This window comes from Seriola lalandi, unplaced genomic scaffold, assembly GCF_002814215.2.
Source record: "Seriola lalandi dorsalis isolate HSWRI2012SDOR001 ecotype SW California unplaced genomic scaffold, Sedor1 jcf7180002054672, whole genome shotgun sequence".
NCBI lineage: Eukaryota > Metazoa > Chordata > Actinopteri > Carangiformes > Carangidae > Seriola > Seriola lalandi.
The window spans coordinates 106629-128839 of record NW_019525225.1 but is presented as its reverse complement, the minus strand read 5'-3'; the positions used below and the strand labels follow the sequence as shown (position 1 = coordinate 128839).

At 41.1% G+C, this 22211-nt stretch overlaps 3 protein-coding genes across 3 annotated transcripts; all 3 read left to right on the top strand.

Moving 5' to 3' along the window:
* Nucleotides 1-1319: 1319 nt before the first annotated feature.
* Nucleotides 1320-5209, top strand: LOC111666283 (G protein-activated inward rectifier potassium channel 3-like). Its single transcript, XM_023421586.2, has 3 exons — nt 1320-2018; nt 2637-3846; nt 4802-5209. The coding sequence occupies exons 1-3, from the start codon at nt 1824-1826 to the stop codon at nt 4981-4983; spliced, it is 1587 nt and encodes a 528-aa protein (XP_023277354.1). The 5' UTR covers nt 1320-1823; the 3' UTR covers nt 4984-5209.
* Nucleotides 5210-6286: 1077 nt separating this feature from the next.
* Nucleotides 6287-15832, top strand: pom121 (POM121 transmembrane nucleoporin). Its single transcript, XM_023421584.2, has 13 exons — nt 6287-6873; nt 8309-8515; nt 9324-9473; nt 10107-10187; nt 10312-10483; nt 10573-10661; nt 10746-10825; nt 10933-11054; nt 11166-11265; nt 11521-11793; nt 12124-13602; nt 13815-13913; nt 14171-15832. The coding sequence occupies exons 1-13, from the start codon at nt 6302-6304 to the stop codon at nt 14269-14271; spliced, it is 3525 nt and encodes a 1174-aa protein (XP_023277352.1). The 5' UTR covers nt 6287-6301; the 3' UTR covers nt 14272-15832.
* A 957-nt stretch (nt 15833-16789) lies between these two features.
* Nucleotides 16790-21951, top strand: tbl2 (transducin beta like 2). Its single transcript, XM_023421589.1, has 7 exons — nt 16790-16987; nt 17888-18009; nt 18371-18555; nt 19076-19227; nt 19904-20030; nt 21066-21218; nt 21317-21951. Exons 1-7 carry the CDS (start codon nt 16861-16863, stop codon nt 21774-21776), a joined length of 1326 nt encoding a protein of 441 aa, XP_023277357.1. The 5' UTR covers nt 16790-16860; the 3' UTR covers nt 21777-21951.
* The last annotated feature ends 260 nt before the right edge of the window (nt 21952-22211 follow it).

Here is a 22211-nt window from a genome sequence, read left to right as displayed (position 1 = left end):
TTTTTCTTGTACAAGCCATTAAACTGAACTCTTAACATACTGTATTTATTTGCGCAAATAAACCAAAACACTTTTCTTAACTTTGTTTTTTAATGAATATCATGATGATCTTGGTGCCACTACATAAAAGAAATTGCAACTGCTTATGTTGTCAGCCAGGAAATTGCTTGGGGCTGGGGGTGTCCTTGTTCTAGTGTCATGCTTTATGTAGCATATATGAAAGTGATTCTTCTCACCTAACACTTGATGTTTAAATTTAACTAATAATCTGACCTGATATAATATTCGTCCACTGACAAAGCTGCCGCAGCCACGTGGTGTGATGGGTTGAACATTGTCAGTATGTGTACTGTGAATGACGCGGAGGGAGGAGACAAACAGCTGGACAGTCGCACAGTAGCTCTTCGCTCACTCTGCGTCTCTTTCTTCATCTGATCTAACCTGACTTCAACATTCTGGCAGCAGCTGTATTTATCTTAAGGTATGCTTTGCAGAGGTATGTGATTATTTTCCCCTTTTTGTGATGAACTTTTCAGTGGATCTATTGTAATCTGGTAGCAATCAGAAAAAAACTTACTTGACATTTTGTATTTGTAAAATTAAAAGGAGGATTTTTGAATAACAATTTTAGGTTTGTAATTAACCATTATCTTCATTATCAATCAATGCCAATTATTTTTTCAATTAATTGATAAATTTTTTCGTGTATAAAATCACAATTTCCTACGGTGACACAATCAAATGTCTTTATTATGTCTGACTGTAAGTAAAAAATATTAAGTTTACTATAATATATAACAGGGAAAGCAACAAATTGTCACAATGGAGAAGCAGAAACCAGAGAACAGAATGATTATATGATTATAAAAATTGTTGGTGATTAACTTTCCCTTGATCAACTAATCGATGAATTGACCACTCACTTCAGCTCACTTTAATTTGCATGATGTTTCCTGTAAAGAACTAATTTGGTACTAATTAAACTGTTCAATTGGGACACTTAAACTAAAAATAGTACAGCATCACTCAGATTCAGAATAGAAAATGATGTAACTGACTCAACTTCCTTCTCTACTTTTTAATGACTTGCGATAGAGGACCAATTGTTTTTTGTTTTGCTTTTTGAAGACAGATTCCCTCAAAGTAAAATTTGGTAAGTGTGATTGGCTCCACACAGATGGGTCATGGTCAGGATTCAGAGATGTGTTCATATTTTGTGTGTCTGTTATGAGTAAACACAGCATTTTTGCAAGAGAGAAGTGAATTTACAACAGTTCATTTGGCCCCATCTGGACAATACTACTTCTAAGCCCTCTGGGGCAGTCAGTAATCTTTTGAAATCCATCATGTTCCTTGGTGTTTCTCAGATTAATTTTGAGGATTAGTGATAATCCCTTCATGTGTAATAAATTGCAGCAGTGCTGAGACACTGATGAGCCCACTTCAGACAAATGAAACCTCATGCTGATGAGGAAGTAAAGCAACGTTTGCTTTTGGCACACCATCAGATCTACAGACGTATATGAGGGATCTCAATGATTTTCTTCTTGGAAGAGCAGCAGAATATAAACGTGTGTGTCAGCAAAATGAAAACAGAAAATTTAATATACATGTTGCATTGAATTACATTTTCAAAGCTTCTAAAGTGCCTTTATCAATGGCACACAGATTTTTTCATTTCTGCAAACACTTATTGAAGTATTGAAGTATTGCAATTAGTTGTTTAGGTCATGTAACTGTAGCTGCTTTCGATCTCAATTTAATGTTGTTGCCCAAACAGAAACAAAGCTGGAAGAGTGATCAGCGCCTTGAAGACCTCAGCAATGAGCACCACTGTGATGTGCAGCAGAGAGACGCTACAAAACGTTCAGTACAACAGCCACATCAGGAGCCCCGTCAAGATCGAGCCTCGCAGGAACTCCATTCCCCCAACGCAGACTCTCACTGCTAAACATCTGCTGGCATACCTGCCCAGACCACAGCCAGAGTCAATACGTTACACTCCTTACACTTTTAAGGTACCACTTTCTATATTAATCTCTGTAAGCCACCACTAATACTGTACAGTTGTCCAGCCTGTATTGTGCCAAAATTTGCATCCCATTTCAAATGCAACTCCCCTGGTACTGAGTCATGCTTAATTTCATAACAGAGAGGAAAAAAGATTTGTTGTTTTTTCTAACGGCTAGCTTTATAATTTGTAAATCAACTCTTAAAAAATTTATCATATAGTTGCCATAAGTGAAAGTACACCACTGTAAGTTTCCTACTTATTTGTTGCCTGTATTAAAAGGTATATTGCCTGCAAATCCCATGAAAAAGACCAACACCAACAATGTGTCAGTCCAAGTTCTCTACTCTGTCTGTATCAAGTACAAAACAGAACAAAACAGATGGGCACTGTAGTTTTTAGCAAATGTTACTCAAATGGGAGGAAATTGTGCATTTTCTGAGGACTATTTTCACCTGCGGATTAATACACAGTTGGAACAGTAATGACTGAGTCAAAATGGTCATGTTGATGGTAATCACAGAACCTCTCATCCAGTGCAATGGTGTTGTGTTCTGTAAAGTGTATGGTTATTTATGGTTTCATATATTTTGTGAAGATTGTGCATTGTTGTCTTTCATTTCAGGCTGCAGCTAAATCCACTGTTGCTTCCATGATGATTCCAAAAAGAGCCTCTCTTATCCACAACTTGAGCTATGCTAACTGCTCGTCACTCCTACCATCCCAGGAGGCCTCTCCCTCCCAGACCCAGAGTCTCTGGAGTCAGTCCTCTCAGGCTCTGACTTTGGATAGGCAAGATTCCCCCCAACAGCACACTATCCAAGCAGCTCCTCTGGAACCAGTAGAAGAGACCCCAAAGCCTCAGCGTTTGCATTGCAGAAGACACCTCAAGCGCTTTAGCTCCAGATGGCAATCGAGGGGCTCCACTGGCAGCGTAAATGTTCCAGTGTCTGCAATAGAGAGGCAACATGGTGCAAAGAGCCACAAGAAGCGTTGTAAGCTGCTGGGTGATGAGCACTCATTGCATGTCATTGCCAGCAATCAGCGGCAGCGTTACGTCACCAAGGACGGCAAGTGCAGGGTCAATCTGGGACCTATTGAAGACAAGAGTCGCTTTATCTCAGATATTTTCACCACATTAGTGGACCTCAAGTATCGCTGGTTCCTTCTTGTCTTCACTATGTGCTACATTCTCACATGGGTGGCCTTTGGTGGAATCTACTTTTTAGGTGCCTGGTTGCGTGGCGACATTGCACATCTTAATGACATACAATGGCAGGCGTGCTACCAAAATGTAGACGGTTTCCTATCAGCTCTGCTGCTGTCATTGGAGAGCCAGAGGACAATTGGGTATGGCTCTAGGATGGTGACAGCTAACTGCCCTGAGGGTACGGTGGTCCTGATGGTCCAGTCCATCCTTGGCTCCATTATCGACGCACTCATGGTGGGCTGCATGTTTGTTAAAATCTCCCGGCCACAGCAGAGGGCCCAGACGTTGATCTTCAGCAAGCACTGTGTCATATGTGAGCGTGATGAGAAGTTGTGCATGCTCTTCCGCATCGGGGATCTGAGAGAGAGCCACATGGTGGACGCCAAGATCCGAGCTAAACTGATCAAGTCCAGGCAGACCAAGGAGGGGGAGTTCATCCCACTGGAGCAGTCAGAGATCAATCTGGGCTATGACACCGGGGGAGACAGGCTACTCCTGGTGGAACCCCAGACCATTACCCACGTCATCAATGAAAGCAGCCCCTTCTGGGAGGTTGGGGCTGAGCGCCTGAAGAGGGAAACCTTTGAGATCATTGTCATCCTGGAGGGCATCGTGGAAGCGTCAGGTTTGTAGAACTACTAGATCAACTAAGATCATGTCCATAGTGAAGCAGTTGCATTTAAAAACATTATGATTTTCTACCTGTAAAGAAGATTTGTCAAAGAGGTGTGGATGAATGGAAAGACCATCTGTTTTATCTACTCTGACTCTCTCTGATCACTTATTTTGTGTTTTAGCTTCCCTGAAGACACAACAAATCTGCTGTCTTTGTTTCTGCATAATTTTAAAGTTTTGATTTGATTGTGGGTCTTCATGCTTACTTGGATCTCAGGCAAAAAAGGAGAATGCCTTTGGTGTAGTGAGATTTGAGCCTCTGTCTTTGCAATGCCTGATTTGTACTCTGTATTCTAAGCAATCACTTGGAAATTTAATGGCAGCCGAAGGAGTCTTAACACTGCTGCTAAGCTGAAAACAACTGAGGGGCTTTTACACAGTGATTGGTTGTGGCCTCCAGTGTTTCCAGTGTAAACATTTTAATAGTGTAGACCAATTTAAGCAGGACATAATTATATTGGTATGTAACATCATAAACAAAACAAAATTGGTCTTAGAGCATCTAAACTTGCTATATTAATTATATGGGTATGTGATGAGATTGTATTTTGTGGATAGCAGCAGCCTCTAGCATATGGTACAAGTTGTGTGCAGGATCTGTTATAGACAGTAGCCGTGGTGGCAGCAGAGTTGCACCCCGCTGTTACTTTTAAGATACAGCACACCAATAGCTCTGAGCAACAGACTTGGAAAGAAAGTATCTTAAATCAGTGTTTTAATTAACTCTGCTAAACAAAACCACTGTTTTATTGAGAAATCAAATGTATATTCAAAACAGTCGTCATAAAATGCTACATAGCAGTATATACAGTATGTCCTGAGGCAAATGCTCTTCTGAAATTATTTGTCAGCTCTTCATCTAAGAAAGTGACATTTACCAGATTCCCTGATGACTTGTGTTGCAGGTATGACATGCCAGGCAAGGACTTCCTACACAGAGGATGAGATCCTGTGGGGTCACCGATTTGAGTCATGCATTTCCTTGGAGAAAGGGGCATTTCGTGTGGACTACAGTGCATTTGACAAAACCTTTGAGGTACAAATGTCCTTACTGAGCGCAAAAGACAGGAGCTCAGCAAAGGAATAAGACGCTTTGTTTTAGAAAATGTTGGCTAAACAAACAGTTGTTGTGTCTGCACATTAATATTGCATATAATATTGCATTTAGTGATATTCCCTGATAAACCATAACAATCATCCTTCATTAATATAAATTTCAGGGTAGGCATACTTTCTGTTTTTCATTTGTTTGTGTATAAAGTTTGCTCTATGTTTTTATATATTCCATTAAATCTACGTTACATTATGAGATGTTTTATGTTGTGTGTAAATCATTTTTCAAAAATAAAAAATAAATAAATAAAAAATTAAACATCCTGCTAAACCCAATTGTCTGTGGTCTTTTCTGAGCAGTTGAAAAAGTACTGTGGTAAAATAAAATTGACTCCAAGGTCCACTTATTAACTTTTTGTGAACCTTTCAACTCTAAACAGTTTGTTCAGTGAGTGGTTACTGGTTATGTTGTCACCATGTAACATGGTCCTGTCAGGTACCATCAGCAAAATGTGCATGAAGTATCAACATTTGAAGTGCTCATTATAAAGCAGAATGACCCCTGTCAGTGTCTTATCATTACATAACTTTATGGTCTGTTGCAATGTCTTAAGTTTATTTATCACATTTTATCAGATGATTTCATCATATATATTGTATAGAAAACCATAATCTGCAAAGTAACAAACTAAAGCTTTCAGATCAATGTGTTTGTCAAATACCTCTTTAAGGTCCAAACTGGCAGAAAAAAGTCCAAGAAAATGACTACAAAAATTTGAGCATTACAAGTTTGTGTTCTTCTTTCCAACCCTCAACAATCATTTCACAACCCCTCAGATCAGATTTATCTTATGACCCTCTGCAGGGGCCAGAGATCCAGGTTGGAAGCCATTGGACTGAACTATCAAACTGTAGTAAAGTCAAGCTGCTCAAGCAGCTACCACAGTAAAATGCTTATTTGATGCAAAGTGTTAACAATCTAATATGCCATATAAAATAATATATCACTGACAGGGTACTTATTTGTTCATATTGAGAACTTTTACTTTTGATATTTTGCTTATGTTTTGCTGAGAACACTTTTGTTCTTTGTCTTGGATGGCATTTTGAATGGACTTTTACCCGTAATCAAGTTGGTGTACAGGTACTTTTACTTAAGCAAAGGATCTGAGTACTCCTCCACTGGTTACACTGTAAAACTGGATTTGTTTATGAAACTTAGTGGAAACAACTTTTGATTAACAATTCTTCGTTGTAACACAAACTCCAACCCGGAAGGTGGCGCGCTGATTCAGCAACGCTCTTAAATCCAAAGAAGAAGAAGTAGTTTCAGAAGAGTAGCATGATGGGATATGAGAGTCCTCCGGCGGCGCGTTGCCGCCATGTCACCTAGAGAGAAACATTTAGCGCTTCTCTCTGTTTTATGCGTAGTTAGTCTTGCCCTTTATTATATTCCTACTTTTCTTTACGCGACTTTAATTCTTGGAGTTTGTTGCATTGTGTGTTACTATCACAGCGGAGAACCACTTCCCGCCAGGTTAGGCCTGAATCCGCGAGCTGGACTAAACGTCCCAGCCTTGCTCAGGCGTTGGTTGTTGGGTTGGGGGGTGACCGGCGTGTCGGTGGCCGCCCGGGGGAAAACGAAGAGTAGCAGCAACAGAACCGAGCTCCGGGGACCAGAGGGACACTTCAGACCAACGCTCGGGGAAACTGGGATTTATCGGAGGGAAGCTTTGGCAAGTGACTCGTTTCTTTTCAGCCCCCGGGATTTCCTCATGGGGAGTTACATCGGGAAACCCGAAAGTCCAACCGCTGACTCCGGGAGGCCGAGGGCAGGGAGAAATCCCCGAGAGCAGCTGCGGGAAAAGCTGTCTAGACCCAACCATGCTGTCTATACCCCAAACAGGAGGTTGTCATTTGCTGGGTATGTTTATAATCAAATCACGCTATAACAACATGAGCCGCCGTTAGGAGGCAGTACCGTTAGAGTCCGTGCCATCCAGAAGTCAAAGGTCCAGCTTCTTGGCGGGTTTTAATTATTTACTCGTAAATCTTATGGAGTATTTTATCAGCACATTGAAAAATGCAAATCGTAGTTATTAGCTGCACATTGGTGAAATTCTCTGTAATACCCCCCTCTTTACTTGCTCTTTGATTTACTGTAATGTATGGGGAGACCTATCATAATGAATAGAAACTTCCAGTTTATTGATCATTTTAATATAGTGCTTTATTAATTCCAAAAGGAAATTGCAGTGTTGCAACAGCCGCTGAACGTAAATCAAAAAAATCAATGAGGTAGGTAAATACAAACAATGCAATTAAAGGCTAAATCGTGTATAATGACTAAGTAGATTAAATCAAGTAAAATACAAATTATAGAAAAAAAAATAGAGACCAAAGATAGACCTGTCGCTTTACGGTGTGCTGAATATACAGTAAACACTGGTGGATATATTATATACTTTAATACACTGCATCAGTTCAAGTAGAGTGGATATATATGTATATATGTATATAGAGCTGCACAAATCTTAAAAGATGTGATATACAAATGGGCAGTCTGTTCTGTTACAAGGTAGCATTATTCTGTCAGATGAGTCCCCTCTCTAGACAAACAATATTCACAAAATACAACTTATCAGACTTTAACAGAGGTAGAACGATAAAACCATGGACTTATTTCCTTGTTGGTCCTGGTGTTCGCATTGTTCCAACCTTTACCATGATAGGCAGTTATTCAGTGATATTAACAAACCTTAGAAATTACAAACTAAAATCTAGGAAATTTAATCACACAATCAGCTTTTTCAGGAGGCAGACATTGTAATAAAGTATCATAGAGTCCCAAAAAAGAAATCTATCATCACTAATATTTACAAGTAAGTGGTCAGTGATATATATTTTCTGTTACCCAGAGAGGCTACTGTTAGTGGACAAAGGTGGCATGGAGTCACACAGTTGCACGACTCACAATTTCAACATATTGCAAGAATATTTCATAAAATGTACTGCGTCATATAGATACGTTGTTGACCTCAGCCCTCTGTGCGTCACTCTGTGATATGGTCATATAGCCTTCCCTACTCAAACCTCAGGGTCAAAATCTAAATGTTTGTTTTAATTTTAACTTATCCAGCAGCAGATTGTAGCTTCAAATGAACTTTTTGTTGTCTCAAAGTTGTATTTATGTGTAGGGAAGGCTCTGTGACTGAATCAAGTGATACAGGGAGGGCTGAAGTCACAAATGGGGCTCTGTGTGATGAAAATGTGTTTTTTTAAAAATGTATACATCTCAGTTGAATATTCATTAGCATATGCAGGTAACATATGTCTGCTCTTGTTTTTCCGCCTTGCAGGGAGCCACTGGGCACAATGGGCAGGTTCACCATCACCCCGCAGCGTCATTACCCGTTGCAGCAGCCAGGTGTCTCGTCAGTGGGAGTCCTACCTCCTGTCAAGTGGGATGGCTTCAGGAAGAAAAATGTCCTCAGCCCCCGTAACTCCCCGGCAGCCCTCAGTCCTGTCACAGTGAAGATTGCCAGGCCCAACCACAACACCCCCAGGTTTCTATATTAATGCAAACTTGTAGTCTGTCATCATGCCAGTGTTCTTATTGTTTTGTCCATTATCTTGGAATAAACTGCTGTATACCGTATATATTTCATTACTGTGTGCCATTTAAAAACTGAGGTAATACGCTTGAGTCAGATAATCTATCTTGCCTCACTGAATTTTTGTCAGTGTTGTATTATTGTTATGAGGTAATGCAGTGGAGACTTTTTAAAATCAACCTGCACATGTAACTGTTTTAAGTATGCAACTAGAGCTGAAACATAATCTGTGGAGTTATTTGTTAAGCAAAAATACCAAATATTTTCTGGTTCCACATTCTCAAATGTGAGGAGTTGTAATTGAATATCTTTGGGTTTTGGACTTTTGGTCCTGTTGTTGAAATTGTTGGGGTCATTTTTCACAATCTTCTGCAGCCCTGTTTGTAACAGTAACATAACTTTGACAACATTTAAGGAAGTCGTGATGTTCACTGCAATGGATTACTTCCTACCTGAATGAACAGTTTACCTAAACAGTCGGGATGTGAGTTTTAAAAAAAGAGTTTACAGAGAACTTGTAGCGATTATAACAAATGTTGTAGACATAAAAAAGTATTTCTTGACACTGCGTCAGCAAAGTTTTGATAAAACAACTTTTGTCATCGTTGATGCCACAGAGAGTGGCTGTGCCTTACATAAATCACATTATATTGATATGTTTCTTACATTTTGTCATAAGTAAAACCCTGATTTGTGTCTTTCCTGTTTGATTGTTAACATTGACCAGAGCTGCACTGTCTGCTGTTTTTTTTTCGTTTAGTTTGGACCATCTGAGTTGTGCAGGGCTCCCCAGGGCCCCTGCAGACCCCTGCTCCAGAGAAAGTGTCCTCAGGGTGTTGAAGGAAAGCCGCAAGAGAGAAGTGGAAGATGAGGACAGGAGCTTCACAACTGAGCAGAAAAGCAAGCGAAGGTACCAGGATTAAACAGTATCTGAAAGGCAACACATGAACACTATATTTGCTTAAAAGAGCTTTGTAAGTTTTGCTATTACAAAAAGCCAACGTTATCATTAACAGCTGTTTATTTACCAGTCTTACTTAGAGCTTCAGCCATTGTTTCATTGTTGCATGCAATGCAACAGGTTATATAATATGCTCTCTGAGCAGGGATACATCTTTAGGACAGACTGGATGCTACAGTGTCTTGGTACTAGAAAATGATGAGATGGACTGGGGCTAGCTGGTTAGCATGCTACCCTCTAAAAGAAGTGATGGAAATAGAAGCACAACAAGAGATAACATTGGTGTGGCTTTCAACTCTGGACACAGCTCTTTGCGAGTAAAGGAATTAAGTTTGATGCTGAAGTCGAAACGTTTCTTCAAGATTGGAAAGTAAACACCTGTTACTGCTAACATTGTAAATGTGCACACAGCAATGTCAGCTCAGCCAGACCACGTCTAGAGGTGGGCTACCGAAAAGTAGCCTACGGATGTCTTCAGTTGACTCTGTCTGTCAAATGACGTTTTCCTTGAACATTGTCTCCTCACACATTCATTGAATTGACGTATTGTGCATGTTTGTAATCCATTTTCATTTTCCCAAGGCGTAACGACAGTGGTGGAAGCGCACACTCTGCTTTTGAGCCTCTTTTGCCCAATGGAACACCATCACAGTTGGTCCCTAAGTGAGTTCAATGTTCAGATCTTGTTGTTTAGTTTAACTGACTGCTACTGAAGCCCATAGCACCATATGAAGTATATCGTGGCTGTCTAAATACAGGCTGAAATGTTTTTCCTTCCCTCTTCCAGGCCAGGAAGCCTGAAAAGAGGGATGACCTCATTGGCAGAGGAGTCCATCATGAAGAGGTCTCGCACCTCGTCCATCAGCTCTGGCAGTGGGGCACATGCCCCTAGAGGAACCCCAGGCAGCAAGAGAAACCCTATCCACAGCTCCTACAGCTCTTCATTAGGCCTCAGCCAGGTAACACTTCCATGCTCCATTATAGTGCACGTGGCCCTGCAGAGATAAAGTGGAGTTGTTAAGGTTTATCTCCATGTTTACCTTCACAGTGGAAGAAACCGTCAGCTCCCAGCTCACCTCTGTCAAGCCCTGGATCATCTCGCTCCCAGACTCCAGAAGGAGCCTCCAAAAGACCCAGGTTATATCTGCTTAGTCCCTGCTGAGTCCAGTCATCCACATTTAATCTAATATTAAGTTTTTTAACTTGTGGTTTCATTACCAGAGAGGACGATGGGCAGTCTCCCAGCTCAGCATCCTCTGTGAGGTCAGACCAGATAGCCACCGACAAGGCACCTGTTACTTGTAAGTCATGTATAGAAGTCATTGTGCAGACATACAAACTGTGATTTGTTATTTAGTTGTATTAAAGTTGAAGGTTTTTGATTTTTCATTATATTATGTTGTTGCAGCCAAACTGACTCCAGTTCCCAAGATCCCCGTCACTACCTCAGCAGACTCTACTGGTAGTGCTGGGAAGAGAAAACGGAAGATCCAGCTGGTGTCCAGCCACCGGGACGATCACATCTCACTGGTAAGGACTGCTACATTCTCAGACTTCATGCTTCCAGAAACCCTTGTTTATATAGTTCCTGTGTTAGGATGACCTAGATATATTTCACTCTCCATACTTGTTGATTGGCAGCCCCCACCTCCAGAGCTTGGTTACACCATCACTGTGAAAGACCTAGATGAAGAGAAAAAGGCTGCTATCAGCAAGATCCAGAAAGTCCTGGAAACGCCTGGTGAGTAGAAGCAGCCACAGGAATAAAACATTTAATCCCTCCTCTTTAACTTCTGCACTGTTCATGCTGCTCTGTTACCCTCAATTCACACATACATACTACAAGGCTGGAGGAGTGACAGGCTGTTATTCATTAACTGAACCTTGAATTATCCTGCCGCTGCCCTCTGCAACTATGAGGCCTGACCAGTTGGCTGTTGATTGGATAAGCTCCCAGCCTGACCTCTGACCCTCCTCTTAATTTGTCCTTGTTTAGCTCCAGAGCAAGAGAAGTCTGTCTCTCCCCCAGCCACCAATTCCACCAAGCCCACCTCCTCCACCAGCTCTACCACGACCACCACCCTGAGCAGCCTTCTTGCAGCTCCTCTGCCTACAGCCTCCAGCTCTGTCATCCCAGTCATCAACCTTGATCCCAGCCCAGGCAGCAGTGTGAGCACAGCACCTGCAGCTTCCAACCCACTGCTGGAGGCTCTCAAAATGAAGACCAGCACTCCTGCTATCTCCACATCTGCTGCCAGCACAACCACAGGTACAATCACTGAACTGAAGGCATTTCTGATGTGTGATACTGTTTCCAGATTTTTGTATTTAGCATCTCATGATTTGATATTCACCTGGTTTTTGATTCAACAATTTTTTTTTTAAATTAAATATTAAGTTTGAAACTTGAAACAATATAGTCTTGTTTTAAAAAATATAAAAATCCTGAAACAGAAGAATTAAAAAACAGATGTTATTTCTCTGTATTCTTTTTCTTTGTTCTGTTATTATTTTCAAGTAAGGGTTTACATTTTAAATATCTTCTCATATATCTCATGACATGTATTGATTATCTCCACATGCCTCGTTGTCTCTGCAGTGTCTGCATCGACCACACCAGTGCAACCCAGCAGTTTAAACCTGAAGGCAACAACTGCAGTGGGTGTCCCACAGCTCCCCCCTGCCTCCCAGTCTCAGTCCTCCACTGCTGGTGTGGAGCAGCCCTCTGCCTTTACTCAGGTCCTTGGTCAGGTCTTCAAGGCTTCCAGCAGCACCCCACCTGTAGCAGGAACAGGCCTGTTTGGATTGGCTAGCCAGATCAGCACCCCCTCTGCTTCTACAGCCTCCAACACAGTCACTGTTGCTACTACACCTCCAGCCAGCAGCTATGAGTCACTCAGTAACACAAACCCTCTGCTGGCTTCAGGGTTCAAGCCCATCTTTGCTGTCAGCACCACCCCCTCCTCAGCTACATCAGCTCCAGAGAGCAAACCTCCTGTTCAAAATTTCAAACCCATCTTTGGAGGTGCTACTACGAATGCTGGCTTTGGACAGCCTGCATCCCTCACAACCACCAACCCAGTCTCTACAGTTTCTTCAAGTAGTACACCTTCAATATTTGGTGGATCAACAAGCAGCACCACAGCTGCCTCATCTGTTTTTCCAGGCTTGACCAACACCCCCACTGGAACAGCCTCCACTGGCTCCATCACCACCACACAGCCTGCAGCCCAGGCAGGTGTGAAATCCCTCTTTGGAAACTGGTCCACACCATCCACAACAAGTACAGGCTCAGCCACAACACAGGCCCCTAATACAGGGAGCACATTTCAATTTGGAACTGTTCCCACCACTACTGCAACTGCAGCAGCAGCTGCCCCAGCTGCTGCTACCACAACCTCCAGCAACGGCACCTTCACATTTGGTGTCACACAGCCGGACCCACAAGCTGCCAACCAGAAGGTATTTGCTTTTGGCCAACCAGCCCCCAGTCAGAACACAACCACTGCTTCATTTGGAGGCTTTGCCATGGCCAACACTGCCTCCACCACTTCTGCCGCCACCACCCAGTCCACTTTCACCTTTGGAAAGCCATCATTTGAGGCGCCAGCAGCACAGACGACCTTTGGCTCCTCAGCAGCACCGTCAAAGCCATTCACTTTTGGAGGCAGCGTTGCATCATCCACACCTGCCTCTAACCCCGCCCCAGCTCCTTTCACTTTTGGGGCACCTGCTGCCACCACAGCAACCACGTTCGGGACCCCTGCTAAACCAGCATTTGGAGCCAGCTCCACTGGTTTTGCTTTTGGTGGCTCCACTGCCCCCTCAGCTGCACCCTCAGCTGCACCAAGCTTCGGTGCAGCAACCCAGACTCAGAGCTCCTCCTCATCCACCTTTACATTTGGTAGTGGTGCTCCTCAGCCGGCTCCCTCTGGCCCAGCTCAGCCAGCACCCAGTGGATTTAACTTTGGTGCTGGTATGGCATGCCCCCAGTTTGGAACACCAGTCTCCAATAATCCTGCACCGCATATGGGAAGCTTCAATTTTGGGGCTGCTGCTACTGACAAACCAGCTTTTGGTAAGGAACAAAGACAACTTATGTTTTGATTGTTTATATTTTAAATCCAGCCACAGGGGTCTCTACAGTGTGATTTCTTTCTTCTCATAAACATCCTCTTGATTACACTGTTATTTTGATGATGCTTCAACAACTGGTCTACATTTGTTTCTGTCACAGTAGAATTCAGTGGTTGTTTGGTTGGTACAAGTTATGTGCTACTTTCTCTGCAGGGACATCTACCCCCTCCTTTGGCCAGAATGCTGCGGCAGGTCCAATTGCCTTTGGAAGTCCTGGAAATCCAGTCCAAGGCTTCAATGCTGCTCCTTTTGGTATGTCTTATATATTTTGTTATACCTGTGACCAGATGAGCCCTGAGCAACCACAGCTATTCAAGCAATGCTTAAAGGCTTTTTCTCCCCACTGCACAGGAAGCCCTAGATAAGGCAACCAGAAACAGACGTATATGTCAAATTGTTAGAAGTAAAAAGTGTAGAGAAACAGTACAAAGAAATGTTTATGTTGTTTCTTAGTATTGACATGTCCTAAAGTGTCTCCTGTGTTTGTTTTTTTTGTTTTTTCTCATCAGGGTCTCCGGCTACTCCCTCCTTCTCTATTGGAGCTGGATCAAAACCATCTGGAGCACGTCAGAGACTGCAGGCACGGAGGCAACACAACAGGAAGAAGTAACCTGCTACATGTGTCCAACACTGCTTTCAAAGGACTTCAGCTGTTGCTGCTATGGCTAATCTGGCTAACATTGCTCTGTTCTAAGCCCAACATCCCCCAACCAGGCCACCACCATGCCCGCTGCTTCCTTCCCCTCCTCCAGTGGGTTGTGCTGGCCGGAAACATTGTGTTTGCAGAGGAGTTAGAAAGAGCACACCAGCTTGCTGAGTTCATGCTGCCTGGATGACTACATGACTCAATGAGGGATCGTAGCAGTGAGGAGACAGAATCCAGAACAATGTACAATACTTGAAGAGAGAAAAGACAATTGATTAGTTTGATTCTGAACAAAAGCATATCCAAAGTTCTTTTTCCTTTTACAGTATGTGGACACTCCCATTGGTTCGTCTTAAGGAGAAAGTTGAGTCCGACAAAGACATGGAGCCTTGGCTCAAACATTTATTTTTTTACGTGAAGTGCTCACTGGTTTGTATGTTACGGAATATTTGAGTACATTCTCTGAATGAGTCTGAGTAGGGTGAAATGCACAGTTGATTCAGATAAGGTACACAACGCTGCAGTGTAAATGTAAAGTTATGAGTCGTTTGCATTTTAAATTATTTTTTTTAATTGGCTCTCTGACCCTGTATATGAATGATTTGTTTCTGCACTTAAGGGCAACTTAGTAAATGTCTTAATGTAGTGAGTGAAGATCCTTTTGTTCTTGTTTCATACTCTTTATCATTGCAAGCATTCCCAGAGTCCTCCTGTGGACAGCCTTTTTTAATAGTGATTGCCAACTCTGATGTAATTAGTAGGTCAGTACGTGATTAGGATGACTACTATTGACTTGTGTTGTCAAACCAAAGCCAATTCTTCAGCTTCATGCCTGTGAAAAGAATCTGTGATCTCTATCTCATCTTTAAATCATCCTGAGATGTGTTTGTTTGTGCCAGACTACCTCTCTTTACTCCCAGGCACTGAATCCTTGTTAGTTCACTGAAAAATAACAAATCTGACATCATTGACAAATAAGATTTTATCTTCAACTACTGTTATTACAGATGTACCTTAATAAATACAGTTGAGTTCTTTAAAACATCTGCACATTATCTCCACTTCTGAAATGTCACTGTCATAATAGATCACACCACATTAATGTAACATCAGATTGACCAAACACACAATCTGTCAAATTTGGAAACCCTTATCTTCCAGAAACTCTCACTATGATGCAGGGATTTTTGTTGTCTCTAATGTCTTACTTGCACCATGAGGTGAGGAACTTTGTCAAGCAAACATGACAGTAAACCCACTGATGTCAGCAGTCAAAGTTATTTTTATCAAAATCATTTCTGTTCTGAATAATAATCACCTCTTGTGAAAAGTGAGCAGTATCTGATGCAGTTTTTGATTGTTGTTTTTGAATGAATAAAAACTGAATTTTGGACATGGACAAGAACACATTCAACCCTTCAAGGCTCCATTCTTTTGCTTTCCAACCAAATGACGGGCCACTGGCTGTGACCATTAGTTCAGTTCTAGTTTGTATCTGCTTTTGAATAAAGGGTTACTAAATAAACTACTATTACCAGTGTCACTGAATAACCAATAGGCACACACGCAATACATGTTTCTTCTCCAGCTGTGTTGATGTAACCACCATATACAGTCTTTTTTTTTTTTTTTTTTTTACAGTACATCTCTCAATAAAAAGGTGACAAGTTTAAACAGGCATCTGTTGAACATGACATTAATTTATTACAATATAACTGAGAATATGATTTTGTTCTACATTGTACTCCACAATATTTCCACACTCATGACTGTTCAAATAGACATCAGTGAATGTGGTTAGAGTGAGGCTGGGTGCATGAATTGTGAGGTTTTATTCAATGGACATGCAAGACACTTCTAAATGATAATTGCAAGCCTGCTGTCAAAATTAAAACTTTCTTAAAAATCTTAAAAAGCAGCTTTAGTTTCATAAAGTCTTTTCAGTAAAGTGAGTTCTGGAGTTTATCATTTACTAAGTTTTAGTGTTCAAATGACAAATTTCTATATCAAATTAAATACCGTATCTGGCTTCATTTGTCCATTAACTGAATTTTTTGTTAAGTTCATTTCCTTTTGCACACAGTATTTCAAAATCTTACAAACTTTTATACATAATCATGTATAAATATAGACAGTTAAATTGTGAAAAACAGGTCACAATATTTCTTCAATAAGCTAAAGGTTCTCATCTAAAATCATAGTTATATCAGCTTTCTTTGATTGTATCTGAAAATGAGTTCATGCTTGGGATTCACCTTAATACTCTTGGTCATGATCCAGCTAATTGTCAATGAGCAGCATTTTTACAGGTTTTTGCTTATAGATCTGTTGATCTGGAGTAATTATAAACTACCTCTGAAGAACCTAGACATGCATAGGTGTAGCAGTTCCACTCCAGTCCGTTAGGTTGCGGTAATCTCAGTTTGCCGTAGTGACATCATGAAAGAACACGAAGAAGATTTGGACGCAACGACGCATGCGCAGTGCTTCAGTAGCGTGAACGCCAAGTAGTAACCGTTAGCGGTGCGAGGTACGTGGCAGAAAGCTCTCGATATGGAGGTATCTGCTCTGGTGGCCTTGACTTTAATACTGGGTGCACTAGTTATTCTGGTCGCACTAGCGTTGAGCCAACGGAAGGAAGAAATAAGAGAGGAAACAGAACAAGCAGCGGAGTTTGCCGGTAAGAGCTATCTAACTAGCTAACCTAACTGTAGCTAGCCTCTGAAGCGGTGAGTCACCGACGCGTACACCGTCTCTGTCCGGCTCTCTAGCACGTTTCTTCGGCTGCAGACATTCACAACCAGTGTGGACAGATAGTAGTAGTAGTAGCAGTGTGTTTGATATTTGTTACTCCTTCACACAGCAACACGTATAGACGCATGAAAAGCTTAAGTAACTTTTGTGCGACTGTATGGTAAACTGTCACCTGTCCTTAGCCAATCGTCAGATGTCACACTGACGGACCAATGGCAGTGACTGCTTTATGTCCAGTCATTGCCTATTAATTATGTAAACATGGATAAGCAATTAAATACGAAATAGAAAAAGCAAACTAGAGATTAAGAAAGGGAACAACAAATGAGCAAAAATAGGAATATTATGAACTATATGTATTCACAAGAGTCAGTTAAAATGAAATATGTTTTAATCTATTAGTGAAGCATTTTGCAATTTTACTCTTCATTGTATACGTTTGAGACTTAAATATATTTAAGGAAGGTCGTTTATTAGATCATTTGCATATTTAATTTTTATAGGACAACGAAATTTGTATAACTTGTCCACTTGTGTGTTCACACGGAAGGAACAAATGATCAATAGCTTATGTGGCAAAGAAACATGACATTCAAGGGTTCATCTCAAACATGCGGACATTTTTAATACTAACATTACTTACTGGATTAATATTACATAAAACTGCATTTCATATCATTCAAGAAAATATGGCAGACCTCTAGAGAGGTCAGTGTAATACATATAAGACAAGAGGTTTATTGATCATTAGTTTCGGTGCTCCTGCTGCGACTATGATGTATTACATGAGTGAAAATCTTCATCAGTACTCTTGTTTGTCTCTCAGCTGAAGGCAGTGTTGTCAAGGGCGCTGCATCCAAGAAACAGAAGCAGGAGAAGCAGCGCAGCCGTAAAGATAAAGCTTCACAGCACAGTTTCAGTCATCAACTGCTGGCATCCTCGCTGAAGGTAACCTGGAACACACACGCTCACACAGTGAAACGCACACACTGTTAGAGTCTCTGATTACAATGAGGGCTGTTGTTCAGGGACATGTCTGTCAACAGCTCAGAGATCCTAAAGGGTCCTTTTTCTATTTAGTCTAAACTCATTGATCTCAGTGGGGTGAACTAAATATTAGAAACATATCTCTAAAACAGTTAAAGACTGCATTAAAAATTATAACTTTAAATAGTATTGTTTACTATGCTAGTGTGTATTTGTGATCAATTCTTATATATTTGCATCTTCAAAAAGAACAAATAATTTACTTTACTTTAGGCTCCTTCCCCAAAGCCATTCTTTGAGCATGTGTGTATTTGTGTCACAGGGCCACAGTGGGAATGTGACGTGCCTTGATTTCAGCAGTAATGGGAAGTACCTGGCATCTTGCTCTGATGACCGCACCGTCAGGATCTGGAGCACCAAAGACTTCTTGGACCGGGAACACAAGTGTCTTAGAGCCAATGTGGAGCTGGATCATGCTACACTGGTCCGCTTCAGCCCGGACTCCAGGTCTTTTGCTCTCTCTTTACATGTACTCATTTACATGAAGCATCCCCTATCTATTCCCAAGCCTAAGCATAACCAAGACCTAAATGTAATTTAAATAAACCAGGCCCCACAGCTTAAACAGCAATGAGAGTTTAAATTAAGTGATGACAGAATTACCTCATATGACTTAATTTGTATTAATGTGTACACTTCCTAAGCAACCATCTCAGCTAAGGCAGCGACTAAACCTTAATTTGAAGGAAAGTAAATGATGTTACTTTTGCTTGCTTTTATTTTACCAAAAGTAAATCAATTTATTTATTATAATTTTTCTGAAAATCAAACCACTTGATTGCCTGTAATTTTCAAATGCAGATTTGTTTTAATATGCACACCATGTACCAGTAATATAGATAACCTGAGCAGAATTCTACCTTTGTCTCTCTAACACACATGGCATTGGTTCATCTGGAGGTAATTTTTGGATACAGTCAGATGATGATGACCACCTTCTACCCTGACTCTCACCTTTTCACTGCAGGGCGTTTATCACATGGTTGGCTAATGGAGATGCCATTCGAATCTTCAAAATGACCAAGAAGGATGACGGCAGTTTAAGCTTCAAAGCTGCTGCTGACGACTTCCCACAGAAACACAAGGCCCCCATCCTAAACATTGGCATTGCAGAGACAGGTACAGAGCATGTGAAATATCTTAGTCATGTATGAATTTTTAGTGTTTTTTGTGTGTTCTTAGTGTATGTTTCAGCTTGTGATGAACAAGGATGCAAAGGTCATTTCGGTTTTGTTTTTGTGTGACCTTCGTACTAGTAATGATAGAAGTGGCACCCAGAGTTGTTGAGTGTGAGAATTAAATTGTTGTACCTGTTAGTTTGAGGGAACTAAATTTTGATTGTGGTTCTTTTGGTCGAAACACAGGTAATGTTCCCGAGTTTGGTTTCTCCTTTTCTGTGGAAAACTTCCTTCATTGGAAATATGACAAAAACAAATTCCCTTTTGCATATTCTTGTTTGCATTTCTGCTGCATCAGAATGTCAATGAAGATTAGTTAAATGGAACAGCTTTGTTAAAGAAGCAATAACAAAACAGCAGCACGGACTCATCATTTTGTTCTGTCAGTTACTGCCATGTGTTTGATGGTTATTTATTTCAGTGATGAGAAACTAGATGCCTCTGAGAAACTGATAGTTTCACATTAGTAGAATTACTGCTAAGAGAGAAAATGTCTTTAAAATCAGTTTGTTTGATGAAAGATGAGTTAAGTTTCCTTATATTAGATTTCACTGGTATTCTAGTTTTTCACCAATCTACAATACGTGTAATGCTGATTCTGTGTTTCTTCTCTGCAGGCAAGTTCATCATGAGTGCCTCCACTGACACCAGCATTCACGTCTGGGACTTGAAAGGAGAGGTACTGGCCTCTATCAACACTAACCAGATAACCAATTCTTATGCTGCCATCTCCCCATGTGGCAGGTCAGTCCCACCCCCTCCATCACTGCAAATCTTCCACTTGAAAGATCAAATAGGGATCTATCTCAGATTTACAGTGCTCCCCCTTGAAAGTTTTTATGTTTTATTTTCATTGAATCAAAGTAGATTTCATGTGCATTTATTGACACTGACCCACAGAAGAAGACTCTAAAAGTGAAAACGGATCTCTACAAATTGATGCTTTTTAAGGCACTGTAGATTTGCCCCTCTTCAAGTATCATCTAGAAATTTGACCAGATCTGGTAAATGCATCATGAGTTCATCACTTGGGGTCATTTAGTTTGAAAAGTGAACATATTTCTGTGTTTGAATTCTCACCTCTCCCTCCACCAAATTACTAATTGAAAGTCCTAGTTTTGCACCCCTTATTCATAATATAGCAAACAAGTAGTCTCTTTTTAATGATTTCTTCTGCACTGTCTGTAATTCTTGACCTGATCATTTATTTTCTAAATGAGTTGTATGGTAAACACTCAGCAAAAATTGGTGTCAAATGGAGGAAGAGAGATTGATTGCACACCAGTTGGCGAGACATCTGTTACAAAATAGAATTATTAGAGCTTAGTGTGTGTACATTGATGTGGGATGTTGTTTCAAGTACCAGCGAGATAATGAACTATATCCCCGGATGGATTTGAGGCTGGTTTTTAGGAATTGATCCATGAGTTTGTAGACTTCTCAGATATTGTATATTGTAATACTGTACAGCAGTTTATAATCCTATGAGGCAAGATTTTACAACTCTTTACATCTGTGTTGTGGCAAAAGTTTAGCCAGGTTCATCTGTGCAAACACAGTGGTCTGAACTAATGGGTCTGAACACAAGTGTAGTATGTGGATACTGTCTCTTCTGAAACCACTGTGTATCCGTAGCCATTTTAATTGCCACAAAGGGAAAGTATTTTGTAACACCTACTATCTTAAGGTAAAATGTGACTACAAGAGAAAAAACATATTTAAATCCTATGCGACTTAGGTTGAGATCCAATTGTGTGTGCCATTTGTCTCTGTGCTCAGGTTTGTAGCATCATGTGGCTTCACCCCTGACGTAAAGGTGTGGGAGGTTTGCTTCGGGAAGGGAGGAGAGTTCAAAGAGGTGGCACGAGCTTTTGACCTGAAGGGCCACTCTGCAGGAGTTCATGCATTTGCCTTTTCCAATGATTCTCACAGGTAACTGGCTTTTCCGATTTCAATACACAGCCAAAGAAGTGGCTCACACTGAGAGCATAACACTGCCATGTAAATGTTTTCTGTTCTTTGCTTTTCAGAATGGTGACTGTATCCAAAGACGGTACATGGAAGCTGTGGAACACAGATGTGGAGTACAAAAAGCAGCAGGATCCCTACCTCCTGAAGACTGTCCCCTGTGCGTCATCTGAAGGTAGCAGGGTGGCCTTATCTCCAGATGGCCGGGTGGTGGCCATCAGTGATGGCTCTAACTTGGCTATGTACAACGCTGCCACTGGCGAGCTAGAAGAAGAAATGCATGGAGTCCACAGTGAGGAGATCAATGACCTTAGATTTGATATTAATGGGCGCTTCTTGGTGTGCAGCGGCGACAAGGCCATCCGAGTGTTTCACAATGCCCCGGGCTACCGGGCAGCCATCAGAGACATGCAGGACATGCTGAAGAAAGCCCAGAATGAAGCCATGAAGCAGAGATTGCAGCAGCAGATAAAAGAGGCTCAGAGTGCCCTGGACACTGTGCTGGCTGCTCCTGTCGACTGAAGAATCCCTAAGGAACCACACTCTGATTGTGATAGTGTCGGACTCTGACTGCTGATCTTTTTTGTAACCTCAACTCTCCCTCTGCCACTAAATGATCTGGATGGGGAAAATGAAATTTGCATGCAGTTTTAATAAAGAATATCTTTTTATGGAAAAATAAAATGGTTTAAGTTCAGATCTTTTTCTATGCTATTTAATGCACAGTAATGTCTTGTGTATGATCTCTCTTGTGGTTGTCTTACAGTATATTTACCTCTAAGGTTCAATTTAAAGTCCCCCTCCACTCAAAGTCTCAACTTAAAGGAGCTATTTGTAAGTTTTGCTATTGCTACATGCCAATGTTAGAATTAACAGGTGTTTACTTACCAGTCTAGAAGAAACATTGCAAGTTCATCATCAAACTTCTTTCCTTTAGTCATTAAGAGTTGTATCCAG

Excerpts from the sequence above, each read along its gene's own strand:
- LOC111666283 (XM_023421586.2), top strand. The coding sequence starts at position 1,824 with ATGAGCACCACTGTGATGTGCAGCAGAGAGACGCTACAAAACGTTCAG. Across the intron at positions 2,019-2,636 it reads ACACTCCTTACACTTTTAAG|GCTGCAGCTAAATCCACTGT; the intron begins GTACCACTTTCT and ends CTTTCATTTCAG. Across the intron at positions 3,847-4,801 it reads GGGCATCGTGGAAGCGTCAG|GTATGACATGCCAGGCAAGG; the intron begins GTTTGTAGAACT and ends CTTGTGTTGCAG.
- pom121 (XM_023421584.2), top strand. The coding sequence starts at position 6,302 with ATGAGAGTCCTCCGGCGGCGCGTTGCCGCCATGTCACCTAGAGAGAAA. Across the intron at positions 11,266-11,520 it reads GAAAGTCCTGGAAACGCCTG|CTCCAGAGCAAGAGAAGTCT; the intron begins GTGAGTAGAAGC and ends GTCCTTGTTTAG. Across the intron at positions 11,794-12,123 it reads TGCTGCCAGCACAACCACAG|TGTCTGCATCGACCACACCA; the intron begins GTACAATCACTG and ends TTGTCTCTGCAG.
- tbl2 (XM_023421589.1), top strand. The coding sequence starts at position 16,861 with ATGGAGGTATCTGCTCTGGTGGCCTTGACTTTAATACTGGGTGCACTA. Across the intron at positions 19,228-19,903 it reads CATTGGCATTGCAGAGACAG|GCAAGTTCATCATGAGTGCC; the intron begins GTACAGAGCATG and ends TCTTCTCTGCAG. Across the intron at positions 20,031-21,065 it reads GCCATCTCCCCATGTGGCAG|GTTTGTAGCATCATGTGGCT; the intron begins GTCAGTCCCACC and ends CTCTGTGCTCAG.